The sequence below is a fragment of the Chiloscyllium punctatum genome, chromosome 1, assembly GCF_047496795.1.
Source record: "Chiloscyllium punctatum isolate Juve2018m chromosome 1, sChiPun1.3, whole genome shotgun sequence".
NCBI classification, from domain to species: domain Eukaryota; kingdom Metazoa; phylum Chordata; class Chondrichthyes; order Orectolobiformes; family Hemiscylliidae; genus Chiloscyllium; species Chiloscyllium punctatum.
In genome coordinates this window covers 56,757,557-56,772,195 of record NC_092739.1, presented here as the reverse complement: position 1 = coordinate 56,772,195, position 14,639 = coordinate 56,757,557, and the positions used below count along the sequence as shown (strand labels likewise).

The 14,639-nt window shown below is 40.9% G+C and overlaps 1 protein-coding gene across 1 annotated transcript in view; it reads right to left on the bottom strand.

Moving 5' to 3' along the window:
• Positions 1-276: 276 nt before the first annotated feature.
• Positions 277-14,639, bottom strand: part of zcchc4 (zinc finger, CCHC domain containing 4) — a 95,808-nt gene continuing 81,445 nt past the window's right edge. Inside the window, exons 9-13 of the mRNA XM_072564581.1 lie at positions 11,467-11,588; positions 9,715-9,790; positions 6,569-6,620; positions 5,306-5,450; positions 277-1,077 (exon numbers count right to left, since the gene is read on the bottom strand). Of these exons, the coding sequence (XP_072420682.1) occupies positions 912-1,077; positions 5,306-5,450; positions 6,569-6,620; positions 9,715-9,790; positions 11,467-11,588 (561 nt within the window). The 3' untranslated portion in view covers positions 277-911. The remainder of the gene's footprint in view (positions 1,078-5,305; positions 5,451-6,568; positions 6,621-9,714; positions 9,791-11,466; positions 11,589-14,639) is intronic.

Genomic DNA, 14,639 nt, shown 5'->3' with positions numbered 1-14,639 from the left:
TTATGAGTCTATAACAGTACATCCTATTAACTGTTGTGCAAGTTTGCATTATGACTAAATAATTTGCATTGATTAACTTATTTAAATATTTCCCCATTCACATCCAACATAATTAGTGTGATAGTTTGTATATTCATCAATATTCCAACTGGAGCAACCAATGTTCTGTTGTTATTCTTTTAAATTAACATGTTCCTTCACTGCAATATAAATAATTTATACTTGCAAAGAAAACAAAAGAACAAAGCACTATTCAGACCACCAGGATGCATGGTGTGTTAGGAAAATATTGCAATTTAATGTCTATCTTACAGTCACATGAGCTACTTAAAGAAGAGTCCTTTCTTTGATGTGGTTCCTTTGGTAGTCATCAAGTGAACTTGAATGCAATATTAATCCAAAGAAAAACATGAAAGCAATGTGTGTGCTCTTCTGAAAGAAAATGCAATCTCACCAAACTCAAAATTAATTGAATAAACTTAATCCATGAATATACAGCTTTTGTTTTGGTTCCTATAAATAGAGATTACAAAAGTTTTATTGACCTATTACACAAGCTGAAATTGTTGAGAACAATCACAAAAATTACACAAACTGGTGAGTTTTCTCATTTTCAAATCAAATGAGAATATACATTGGGAAACATGGGATTCTAAAAGTGGCATAATGAGGCCACAGGGTTTTTAATATTTCTATACAAATATTCACTGGCATGTTGATGAAACATGTCCAACATTTGCAGGAAATAAGGCATTAATGTTGGAAAAGTGCAACAGGAAGAAACAAAGCTCAGTGGCTCCTACATTCTCAGCGAGAGCATTCATTGTTTGCACCTTGATAAAGCAGAAATGAGATTGTGTTTGTCAAGGAAGGCCATGTCACCTGGCTCTGGACACAGTCTGTCTCCTCAACTACTGCTGTTTCTTTCTCTTCTGCTTCCTTTTTGACTTCCCGATTACCAATTTCATTGCTTTCTTCTTTTGGGCACTCATCTTTTGTGCTTGACTTTTAGATTTTCTTCCAGCAGTGTCTTTCTCGGTCTCCAAAAATTTTCTTTTACATGGTTTTGCCCCTTCACTGTATGCAAAAGAAAATAAATAATTATGAAGTGTCTAATAGCCATAAGAGTTCTAAACTGCACGCTATGGTCTGGTGCTGGTCCTGCACAGAATATGTCTGCAGTTGCTAGTACACAAAAGTCTAATTACTGACCTTGGGCAAACATTAATCAGGTACTTCTCATGAAGGGAAGTAAAGGCAGATGAACTACTTTGCACTAGCTCTGCCAAATATTTGCATGACTTAGATCTTTGCATTTGCCCCATGTCACTAAAATTGAGGGCACTGTTGCTAAATTTGCAGATGACGCAAAGCTGGGTGGAGGGACGGGTAATGTTGAAGGAGACTGCAGAAGGACTTGGACAGGGTTAGGACAGTGGGCAAAAAAAAGTGGCAATACAACGTGGGAAAGGTGTGAGGTTATGCACTGTAGCAGGAAGAATAGGGGCGTAGATTATTTTCTAATGGGGATAGGCTTTAAAAATCTGAAGCACAAAGCGACTTGAGAAAATCCTAAACTAGAAAGCAGATTTAATAGGCAGTTAGGAAAGCAAATGCGCGCATTTCAAGAGGGCTAGAATACAAGAGCAGAGATATACTGCTGAGGTAATATAAAGCTCTGGTTAGACGACATTTGGAATACTTGGAGCAGTTTTGCACCCCTTTCTAAGGAAGGATGTGTTGGTCTTGGAGGGCTTCTAGAGGAGCTTTACAAGAGTGATCCATGGGATGAAGGGCTTGTCAAATGAGGGTGTGGGATGGGCTTACAGAACACAGAGGTCTGGATAGAACAGATGTGAAAATGTTCCCACTGGTATGCAAGACTAGGACCTGAGGGCACGGCCTCAGTGAAGGGACGACCCTTTAGAACTGAAATGCGGAGGAATTTCTTCAGCCAGAGGGTGGTCAATCTGTGGAACTCATTGCCACAGAAAGCTTTGGAAGTGAAGTCTTTAAGACAGATATGAATAGGTTTTTGATTAATAAAAGCATCAAGGGTTATGGAGAGAAGGTACAAGACTGGGTTTGACAAACATATCAGCAATGATTGAATGGTGGAGCAGGTGGCCCAAATGGGAATGCATACGTAAACAAACTTAAATTCTATGATTACTTGAAACATTAAATTACCTGTGCATATAAACATTTAAATGTAATTTGAGGGTAAACCTCAATGTGTACATCGCAATTGTTGATATTAAGTTTAGGGAACATGCAAAGCTATCTAACACGGTAAGTAAGCTCAGAAAGAATCATGGAATTAACGACAATTAACGAAAAAAAACTGAGCAAGACAACAGAAGGTTAAAGCATACATCAAACAGCATAACGTTACTGTAAACATAAAGCATAACAAGGTTTGTAACTCAGGTTGAGGTTTGCTCACTGAGCTGTAGGTTTGATATCCAGACGTTTCATTATCTAGATCTAGATACCATCTATCAACCCCTCAGAAAACGAACAGGAAATGACATCACCACAAACCCCAGGAACCCCATCCAGGACAAACATATAAATAGAAAGCAGGAGACAACAGCTTCGCTTCACTTGGAGGTCGCCACTGATGATGTTACCTAGCCAGGTAATGAAACGTCTGGGTATCAAACCTACAGCTCAGCGAGCAAACCTACATCCTATAAAACATAACAAATAACTTCATAAACCAAAAGCAGTAAAGCAGAATAGAAAGACAATGTTGGAAAGTGAAACCAAAATCTAAATATTAGTATGCCAAGGGTTACCATTGACCAGAAATCAACTAGACTCACCATTAAATAAAGTGGCACCATTAAAAAGCAGGTCAAAGGCTTAGGAATATTTTAGCGAGTAACTCAACTCTTGACTCTTCAAAGCCTGTCTGCAATCTCCAAGGCATAAGTCAGGAGTGTGATGGAATACTCCCCAGTTGGAGGCAACTCCAGCAACACTCATGAAGCTTGACACCATCCTGGACAAAGCTGGCCATTTGTCTGCCACAAGCAGCCACACTCTCCTCCACCAGTGCTCCAAGGCAGCAGTGTGTACTATCTACAAGATGCACTGCAGAACTTCATGAAACATCCTTAAATAGTATCTCCCATGCCCATAATCACTTCCATCTAGAAGATGGGCAGCATCACTTTCAAGTTCACCTCCAAGCCACTCACCATCCTTACTTAGAAATATATTGCCATTCTTTTGCTGTCATTGAATCAAAATCCTGGAATTCCCTCCCTCAGGGCAATGTGGGTCTACCTACAGCACACGGACTGCAGCAATTCAAGAAGGCAGCTCACCACCACCATCACAACGGCAACTAGATAGGGATAATAAATGCTGGCCCAGATAGCGATGCCCACATCCCATGAGTGAATACTTTTTTAAAAAGTGAATCACAAAATCTTACACTGCCTTCTTGAACTGCTGCAATGGATGAGGGGCAAGAGAACTGGGTACACCTTCATCGTAAGGTAGAAGTGGGGATTATTCCTGATGTTCAGCAGTATTCACGATTCCGCAGGCACTCAAGTATTCAGTGTCCATATGCAGCAAGATCCAGATGTGGGTTATTAAATAGTAAGTAACATTTTATGCAACACAAGTATAAGGCAATGACCACCTCCAACAAGATAGTTAAATTCTATGTGCAGATGACACTAAGATTGGTGGAATAGCAGATAGTGAAGGGGACTATCAGAGAATGCAGCAGAATATAGATAGATGGGAGTTCAATCTGGGCAAATGCTAGGTGATGCATTTTGGAAGAACCAATTCAACAGCGAACTGCATGGTAAATGGAAAAGCCCTGGGAAAGTTGATGTGTAGAAACATCTGGGTGTTCAGATCCATTGTACTCTGAAGGTGGCAACACACGTGATAGAGTGGTCAAGAAGGCATATGGCATGCTTTCCTTCATCGGACGGCGCATTGAGTACAAGAGTTGGCAGGTCATGTTACAGCTGAATAGGAGTTTGGTTTGGCCACATTTGGAATGCTGTGGACAGTTCTGGTTGCCACATTACCAAAAGGATGTGGACGCTTTGGAGAGGGTGCAAGGAGGTTCACCAGGATGTTGCCTGGTATGGAGGATGCTAGCTATGAAGTGAGGTTGAGTAGATTAGGATTACTTTCATTAGAAAGACGGAGGTTGAGGGGGGACCTGATTGGTGTCTACAAAATCATGAGAGGTATAGACACGGTGGATAGCAAGAAGCTTTTTCCCATAGTGGGGGACTCAATTACTAGGGGTCACGAGTTCAAGATGAGAGGGGAAATGTTTAGGGGAGATATGCATGGAAAGTTCTTTATGCAGAGGGTAGTGGATGCCTGGAACTCATTATCAACGGAGGTGGTAGAGGCATACACGATCGATTCATTTAAGATGTATCTACACAGATACATGAATGGGCAGGGAGCAGAGGGATACGGATCCTTAGAAAATAGGTAACAAGTTTAGATGGAGGATCTGGATCAGCGCAGGCTTGGAGGGCTAAAGGGCCTGTACTTGTGCTGTAATTTTCTTTGCTCTTTGTATTTGACTTTCAGTCACAATGCCATCACTGAAGCCCCTATATCAACATCCTGGGGTTTGCCAATGATCAGAAACTAAACCAGACCATCCACACAAGTGCTGTGATTACAACAGCATGTCAGGGGTTAGGAAACCTGCAATGAGTAACTCACCTCCTGATTGCCCAGAGCTTGTCCATCACCAACAAGGCACAAGTCAGGTCTGCGATGAAATACCATCCACTTGCTTAGATGAGTGCAGTTCCATCAACACTCAAGAAGCTTCACATCATTCAGAACAAAGCAGCCTGCCACAATCTTCAATATTTACTCCCCTTACCACAAATGCACATTGGCCACAGTATATATCCAAAACCGTGACCTCTAGAAGGACAAGGGTACCAGATGCATGGAAACTAACTCCTTTTCAGAATCATGGGTGTCCTCATACCCAAGAAGTGCATATGATTAGAAAGACGGTTAGGGGATTAGCAAGCAAGACAGAAGGCTAAAAGGTGTTCATCAGATTGATAGGAAATGGATAGCAGAGGTGCATAGTTTCGTTTTGGTTTACTCCAAAATAATTTAGAATTGGAGAATGAAAAATTATGTAGACATTTTCTATTGAAAACAAATTACAAAGCATGGCAAATGAGGAAATGTAAAGCACATTTGGGACCAGAGGAAATGACTTAAGTCACCTTTCTATTTCATTATATTTAACACTTTAAAAAGTGAAGGAATATCATCAACTCACGAAGAGGTCCTTTTGAGGAATGCTGTGTGAGGACATTCTCTGCGTTTATGCTCAGAGCTTCCACAAATAAAGCATCCTTCCCCAGCCTCCCCACAAGAGTGCTGCTTGAGGACACACCGACAACAGGTGTCACAGTGAATCCAGGCTGGAAAAGACAAAATGACTGCTTGGAATGGTATGAAACTGTAATTTAAAAATGACAGCATCATTTTGACAATGTACTTTTTCTAGAAGTGATTGCGAAGAGCCGGTGTTAAACTGGGGTGGAGAAAGTTACAAACCACACAACTCATCACCAGGTTATCGTCCAACAGGTTTATTTGGAAGTACAAGCTTTCGGAGCGCTGCTCTTCCAAATAAACCTGTTGTACTATAACCTGGCATTGCGTGATTTTTTAAATTTATCTATAAGCCAGTTTTGCAAGATCCTGAAGTTCACAATGGAGCTTTGTTTCAATGGTGAAAGTCACAATGAATACTTGTCACTTCAAATGTGGCAGTGACATCAAAATGTCTGCTGCAGGATTTTTCAAATGGTAGTCTGTTGCCATTCGAGAAGCAGGATAATACTTAGAGGGTGACAATCCAGACCCAAGCAGGGTCACCTGCTGGCAATCCCTCCTGCCCTGGATCTCCTCCTGATAACCGCAAGACTAAGAATGTGCAGAAGGTGGACCTTAAATGGCTAGTGACTAGGACAAGTCACCCCTGACTGACCTGCCCCAGGTAAATTTGCATTCAGGTTATAAATGCATGGGAGGGCCACCTGAGAAATTGCAATAAGAATAGATTTAAAGTGAACATATTTGAATTGTAAATGAACCTTATTAAAAATATTACTTTGGAAACTAAAGTGTGATTTGCACTCCGGTAGGTATTTTTAAACAATGAATTCCACATAGCAAATTACTGAAATGCAACATTTATCAGAAAACTTTTCTTTAAACAAGTATATTCCCAGTGAGTCTTTTCACTTGTTGCGTTGGGCACCACTTTTTACTCCCATCATGATATCCTTTTCCTACTGAATGAAATTACAAAAAACTGTACGAAAAGAAAGTATGCTAAAATACATGTAAAATATGATGAGATTCTGTGATTTATTTAACTTTAGTTCAAATTCATTTTTTTAACCTGGTTTTCATCAAGGCCTCGTCCTATCCATGAGCCAGATAACCATGTCACTTTGTGGATTAAATATTCTTGTACATTAAATAATGCACATCTAGTAAGCAGAGTGATTGGATACTGTGTTCTACTCACATGGTTTAACACATTTGTTGCACGTCTTACAGTGTTTCCATTGCCTACCATCCTATTAGGAACAGGAAACAGTGTTAATCTAAACCAGAAACTTTATAAAAATATATTTTAGAACACAGTACAAAAGGTTATCATTTAAGTTCCCAATCATAAGATTAGGTAGTGAGAAAGTTACAACACTGAGAAGCTCTTTCAAGTGCCCCATTTCTCTGGTTAGTGTAGGACAAGGGGTTCAGTCTGATGGTGTGATGCAAAGGAAGCAATGTAAAATCACAATCTGTCTCAAAGCCACCGTAAGGTGTCTCATAAGTAAAGTAATTCCTTATCTCAGCAGTATCTGCAAATATTCTTTAGCAGCACGAGACCAAGAATATCATAATTATAACTCCATTATTGCAAATTTATCCATCCACACCTCAGATGTTCTTTGTCCACACACATGCCCCAACCAAAGTGACTGCTAGCTATTCCAAACCATCACCTGTACCATTCTGAAGACAAGTCCGCCTTACAGTGTCTTTCCTAACTTTCCGTTTTTTTTCCGGGCAAGTTATTTTCTTCTGGCCTTTGGTGCAAACCAAAACAGTATTGGAAAAGGGAATGGAGTAAATGGGAAACTGTAAATACAAAACCACAAAGACCAGACTTGGTTGTTGGGTCATTGGTCAAGTACTCTCTGCAATGACAAGATACATTTTCACTGAGAGCATGGGCCACAAGTGGCACAGAAAATAATTTTTCAATAATGGACGTGGGGTCAAGAACAAAGTAAGCTAAAGACAATCTGCAAAATAAATAAAAAGCTGTGAAGTAAAATGGCGTGCAAAATGTTAAATGGGGACTATTTAAAGATCCTAGTTAAACTGAGACCATTACAAAGGACACTGTTTATGCCAACTAATTAAATTCCACTATCAGTTATAATTGTTTAGCATTTAACCAGCATAGATACAGCAATAATTTTGGTAAATAATGAAGATCATTTATAACCAGTAGAGCAAACCAAACTAAAAAAAAATCAAGCAATATGTGCTTGATTAAAGCATTAATTAATGTAACTGCAGCCTTTAATCTTGGAATGCTGACTGGTTTGTAAAATGCGGATACCGAATCTTGCTGCATTTCAGTCTTGAATTTACCAACATGTCAACTTTGGAACCAGTTATCATGGCCTCAAACAACAAAAGCACATATACCCTTTAACTGACTCTAAGATACAGAGCTCCAATCCTGAGTTTGTCAGGTCAGAATACTATGTAAAATGTCAAAAGTAAAATGCTTAAAATTCAATGGAAATATTTCTAACACTTTCCATTGAACTATATTCCCATTTCAACACATCACTGCCCACATTACATATGCACCCAGAGCCTTTGGTTCCACAAATCCATCACCCAGATGAAATGACTAAGTGCATTCTAAAGGAATACACTTGCTATAATGATTCAGCTCAGATGTGAGAAAATAATTTTACTGGTGTTCTTTTTGATGACATATGCTTTGGGTTTTAAATCACATTGAGAATCTAAAGGGCGGCACAATGGCTCTGTGGTTAACACTGCTGCCTCACAACACCAGGGACTAGTGTTTGATTCCACCGTCGGGTGACCGTCTGTGTGGAGTTTGCACACACTCCCAGTGTTTGCACGGGTCTCCTCTGGATGCTCCGGTTTCCTGCCAAAAATCCCTGTCAATCTTCCCTGAAGCTCTTTGTATTACTGTACTGAAATGGCTCTTGCAGCTTGTTGTTATGACTTTGATAGGACTGTTCTAAAGGTAAACTTTCCTTGCTCATCCTTCTCGATCTGTCTGCGGCCTGTGAATCAATTGATCACCTCTTCCTTCTCCAGTACCTCTCCTGCTGGGTAGAATTATAGTTGCCTGGCTTCATTCTTAGGTCAACTGGCCACGCTAAATTACCCATAGTGCATAGGGATGTGCAAGCTTGATGAATTAGCCGTGGCAAAATTCAGGGTTACAGGGATACAATAGAGGGGGGAGTCTGGATGGTCTTCAGAGGCTCAGTGTGTACTTGATGAGCTAAATGGCTTGCTTCCATACTATAATGATTCTGAAGTAAAATGTAAGACAAATCAGTGAATCATGCTTTCAAACAGGTCAGAAATCAGATAGTTGCCAGATTAAGATAGAGTCAGTGGCTCTGGAACAGAGTTTGGAGGAGGCTTGAAGGACAATGGTTTTAGTTTGTTCGATAGTTGGTTGGTGTAAATTTCTGATCTGGTATTGGATGTTGGACAAGCTGGATGTTGTCAGCGTAGGTGCAAAAATTGACTCAGTTTTCCGAGTTTATAGATGATGTTAAAGAAATGTAATATATGGATGAGAAATGGGAGGGGAATATAACGGAGGTAACAATACAGGCTCCATTGCAGGCTATCTTCTAGCTACATTAGACAAATAAGAATGAAGCCAGGCAACTATATTACTACCCAGCTGGAGAGGTACTGGAGAAGGACGGGGTGATCAATTGATTCACAGGCTGCAGACAGATCGAGAAGGATGAGCAAGGAAAGTTTACCTTTAGAACAGTCATATCAAAGTCATAACAACAAGCTGTAAAAGCCATTTCAGTATAGTAATACAGAGAACTTCGGGGAAGATTGACAGGGATTTGAACACAAACACTTCCAAAAGACTTTGGAGGTTGGAGATGGGGCATGAAGTTACAAGGGGAGTCGGGTCAAGGGTTGATTTTTTTGAGGAGATGGGTTATGACAGCAGATGTGAGCGACAACACTTGACAGAGAAAACAGTTAACAAAATCTGTTAACGTAGCAGCCAATAGGAGGATATAGGTGGTCAGTATTTATTGAAAATAGGGCTATGAGAGCAGGTCACATGAACAAGATGAACTCTGACAGGGCATGATGGCTAAGAGCAGAGAAACTAAGCAAAATTGTTAACATTTACGAAGCACCAAAGTATCCAAGGTTGGCGGTAGTCAGTCCGATAACTTCCATCTATTGGCGGTGCTAAGGCAGATATCACAGCATCCTGGGCTCTTCTCTTAGTATTTTACTTTGTTCACGGAGATAGCTTACCAAGATTGTTTAATATGTTAAATCATAATAAAAAAAACTAAAATTATCTCCAACCCAGCGTTACACAGGTAAAAGCTTGCTTACTTTAGATGTGCAGGCCTGGCATATCTCACAGTGTCTGTTTGCTGAGGATACATATCGCTCACAAAATGAACAGAACCTAGAGGAAAAGACTGGAATTTGTAAAAATGCAACTTTAAAACCAGAGAATACATATTTACATCACCCTGGCCAAGAAAACACTACAATATTAGAGGAACTAAAGACACAAACACCAAGCACTACCAACTTCATTAGCAAGGACAGCATTGTCAAGTGGACCTATGCCGTATCACCCACTTCACCTTCAATAACAAAACCTACAGACAAACCAATGGAACGCCCATGGGATCTCCGACATCAGAGTTCTTAGCAGAGGCAGTAATGCAGAGACTCGAACAAACAGCTCTGTCAATCATCCAACCCAAACTTTGGGTCCGCTATGTGGAGGACACCTTTGTCATCATTAAATGAAACAAATTGCAAGAAACCTTCAAGGCTATCAATAACATCCTTACTGGCATAAAGTTCACAAAAGAAAGGGAAAACAACAGCAAACTGCCATTCCTAGATGTCACAGTAGCATGAACAGTCAATGGGTTACTTCAAACTAGCATCTACAGGAAAACATCACATACGGACCAAATATTGAACCACAGAAGCAATCATCCCAACACTCTCAAACGAAGCTGCATTAGAACATTATTTCAATGAGCCACCACACACTGCACCACAGAGGAACTACGCAGAGCAGAGAAAAATCACCTATACAGCATATTCAAGAAGAATGGGCACCCAATGAATAAAGTCCGCCAATTTCTCACTGACAAACACAAACAAAGCAGACAAAATGTGCTCAGTCACTCTCCCCTACATCAAAGACATCTCAGAAATGACTGCCAGACTACTCAGACCTCTTGGCATCACGGTAGCCCACAAACCCACCAACACACTAAAACAGCAGCTAATGAAATTGAAATACCCTATATAGACAACAAGCAAACTAATGTCATTTACAAAATACCGTGCAAGAACTGTGACAAACACTACATTGGACAAACAGGCAGAAAACTAGCCACCAAGATACATGAACATCAACTAGCCACAAAAAGACATGACTCACTATCACTAGTATCGTTACATATAGATAAGGAAGGACACCACTTTGACTGAGACAACACATCCATCCTAGGAAAGCCAAACAGAGACACACACAATTCCTAGAAGCATGGCATTCCAACCAGAACTCAATTAATGAACAAATCGACTTGGACCCCATCTACCACTTGCTGAAAAGAAGAACAGGAAATGACATCACCAATGCAGGAAATGGCATTACCAACCCACGGAAACTTAAACACATAAATAGACAGTGAGACATAACACCGGTGCTTCACCGGAGGCTCACTGATGATGTTACCTAGGATGGTGACGGAACATCTGAAAATGAACCTTCCAGCTCAGCAAGCAAACGTACATCCATATACTATCATACATTCAGAAATTGAAATAATAAGTCTACCTGTTTGCTTCTTGATTTGTTCCCTAATGCCAGTTCAAGTAGGCCAATGTCATGAGTTACAAGAACATAAGAACCTTGGTGGTAAGTTAAGAATCTGCTGTCTTCATACTTGTTACTTTACATAGAAGATGAAACATTTTAATTGCAATCATTTTGACTCTTTGTTAAAAGATTTTGTTATAAGAATCATTTTCCTCTATCTGCCACTTTGATTCAGAAGATTCCAAGTTAAAAACAGTTTATTAGATCCAACATTTTCACTGGGTGCTACTTACCTGTACCCTTCTTCTGCCGGCAAAATAATGTCTTTAGGAGGAAGGTTGGTAAATATGCGAACTGGGGACTGTTTTCGTCCTGTTTTCCCATGTTTATATAATGCATGATTATCATAATCCACCTAAGATGAAACCATAATTATTAGCTTTCAGGTAATGTCTATTCTTTTAGTTTGTCTGAACTGAATTCCTCCACCTTTCTAGTTTAGATACGGTCAAGTTATGTATTCCACAGCACTTACAGTATGAATATCATCTTTGTGGCTATATGACCACTTTTTGTTGTTCTAGTACCCACAAAAAAGTCTGCATATAATCTACATAAAGAACAACAAAGAACAGTACAGCAATTCGGGACAGTAAGACTGCACCAAAACATAATACCTTTTGCCTCTACGTGGTCTGTCTCCCTCATTTGCTGCCTAGAGATAGCCAACAAGATACCTCTTAAACATTGCAATTGTATCCTCCTCCACCACCTTCTCTGGTAGTGCATTCCAGGCATTTACCACCCTCCTGTATAACAAACTTGCCTTCAATCTCCTTTAAACGCATCTCCTTTGAGCTTAAATCTACGTCCCCTAGTAGATGACATTTCTACTTTGGGTGAGAAAAAACTCTAACTATCCATGCCCCTCAAAATTTTGTAAACTTCTATGAGGTCCCCACTCATCCCGCGAAGTTCAAGTGAAAACAAACTAAGTTTGACCAATCTCTTCTCATAGTCAGTACCCTCCAAACCCAGCAACACCCTGGTAAACTGTCTCTGCACCCTCTCCAAGGCTTCCACATCCTTCTAGTTGTGTGGCATCCAGAACGGTACACAATATTCTAAATGTGGCTTAAAGTCCTACACAGCTGCAATATGACTTGCCAAATTTTATACTCTATGCCCCAACTGTTGAACGCAAGCATGCCATATGCCTGCTTGATCAAGGAACGGTGGACTTGTACAACTATCCCTCTTTATGTTGATACAAGGAAGAGTTCTACCATTTACTGTATACTTCCATCCTACAGTAAATCTTTAAAAATGCATCAAATCGCATTTGTCCACATTAAATTCCATCTGCCATTTCTCTACCAGAGTCTCCGGCCGATCTCTATCTTTTGGCAATTCTCTTCACTGTCCACAGCTCCCTGAATCTTTGGGTTGTCTGCAAACTTACTAATCAGGCCACCCGCATTCTCCTCCAAATCATTAATACACATTACAAACAAGAGAGGTCCAAGCACTGATCCGTGCTGTACACTGCTGGTCTCAGATCTCCAGTCTGGAAGAGCAGCCTTTCATTGCGGCTCTGTCTATGATGAAGACAGTTCGGAATCCATCCAACCAGCTCACCACAGATCCAATGTGACTTCTTTTTTTGTATCAGCCATGAGGGACTTTGTCAAAGGCATTGCTAAAATACATATAGACAACATCTACCCTAATTAATCATCTTTATCAAATCCTCAAAAAAAAATCAAGTTTTTGAGATATGACTTTCCCTCCACAAAGTCACGCTGCCTAATGCTAACTCCATATTTTCCAAATGTGAGTAAATCCTATCCCTAAGAGATCCTTTTCAATAATTTCCCTACAACTGACTCTTAAACAAAGGAACAATGTTGACTATTCTCCAATCCTCTGGAACCTGTCCTGTGACTAAAGAAGATACAAAGTATTCGTACAAGGTTCCAATAACTTCCCCACCTGACCCCCTCAGCATTCTGAGAATAAATCCTATCTGGTCCTGGGGACTTGTCTAATGCTTTAGAAAACACCTAACATCACTTCCTTTTTTATATTGACAATACACAGAACATCAACATATCCCTCCCAAAACTCAACATCTCCCATGTCCTTCTCCTTTGCAAATACTGATGCAAAGTATTCATTAATGACCTCACCTACCTCTTAGTGACATGTCATAGGATCCCTACAGTATGCCTATGAGCCATTCTGCCCATCAAGTCCACAGGAACCCTTCAAAGAGCATCCCATTCAGATCCACCCCTCTACCCATCCCTATAACCCTGCATTCCCCATGGCTAATCCACCTAGCCTGCACATCCCTGGACACCATGGGCAATTTAGCATAGCCAATCCACCTCACCAGCATATCTTTGGACTGTGGGAGGAAACCGGAATACCCGGAGGAAATCCACACAGACATGGGGAGAATGTGCAAAGTCCAAACGGACTGTCGCCAGAGGCTAGAGTTGAACCTGGGTCCCTGTTGCTGAGAGGCAGCAGTGCTAACCACTGAGACAATATGCTGTCCTATCTTCTGGTTCCGTGCATAAATTCCGTCCTTTGTCCTTGAGTGGACCCACTCTTTCTCTAACCTCGGGCGACTGTCTGTGTGGAGTTTGCACATCCTCCCAGTGTCTGCGTGGGTTTCCTCCGGGTGCTCCAGTTTCCTCCCACAGTCTAAAGATGTGCAGGTCAGGTGAATTGGCTATGGTTAATTACCCATAGTGTTAGGTGCATTAGTCAGAGGGAAATGAGTCTGGGTGGGTCACTCTTCGGAGGGTCAGTGTGGACTGGTTGGGCCGAAGGGCCTGTTTCCACACTGTAGGGAATCTAAAGTGGATGTAAGTTTAAGCTGTGAAGGTAGTAAAGGCCTCTGCAGTATGCAGTGCCTTCAGCCATTTCTTAATATCACGTGGTGCAAGTTGGCCTAGCTGAGAAGAAGCAGCTGTATTTTTTTTTTTCGCCGCAATCTTTTATTGCTGTGGTTCTGTTCGCCGAGCTGGGAATTTGTGTTGCAGACGTTTCGTCCCCTGTCTAGGTGACATCCTCAGTGCTTGGGAGCCTCCTGTGAAGTGCTTCTGTGATCTTTCCTCTGGCATTTGTAGTGGTTTGAATCTGCCGCTTCCGGTTGTCAGTTCCAGCTGTCCGTTGCAGTGGTCGTTATATTGGGTCCAGGTCAATGTGCTTATTGATTGAATCTGTGGATGAGTGCCATGCCTCTAGGAATTCCCTGGCTGTTCTCTGTTTGGCTTGTCCTATAATAGTAGTGTTGTCCCAGTTGAATTCATGTTGCTTGTCATCTGCGTGTGTGGCTACTCAGGATAGCTGGTTATGTCGTTTCGTAGCTAGTTGGTGTTCATGGATGCGGATCGCTAGCTGTCTTCCTGTTTGTCCTATGTTGTGTTTTGTACAGTCCTTGCATGGGATTTTG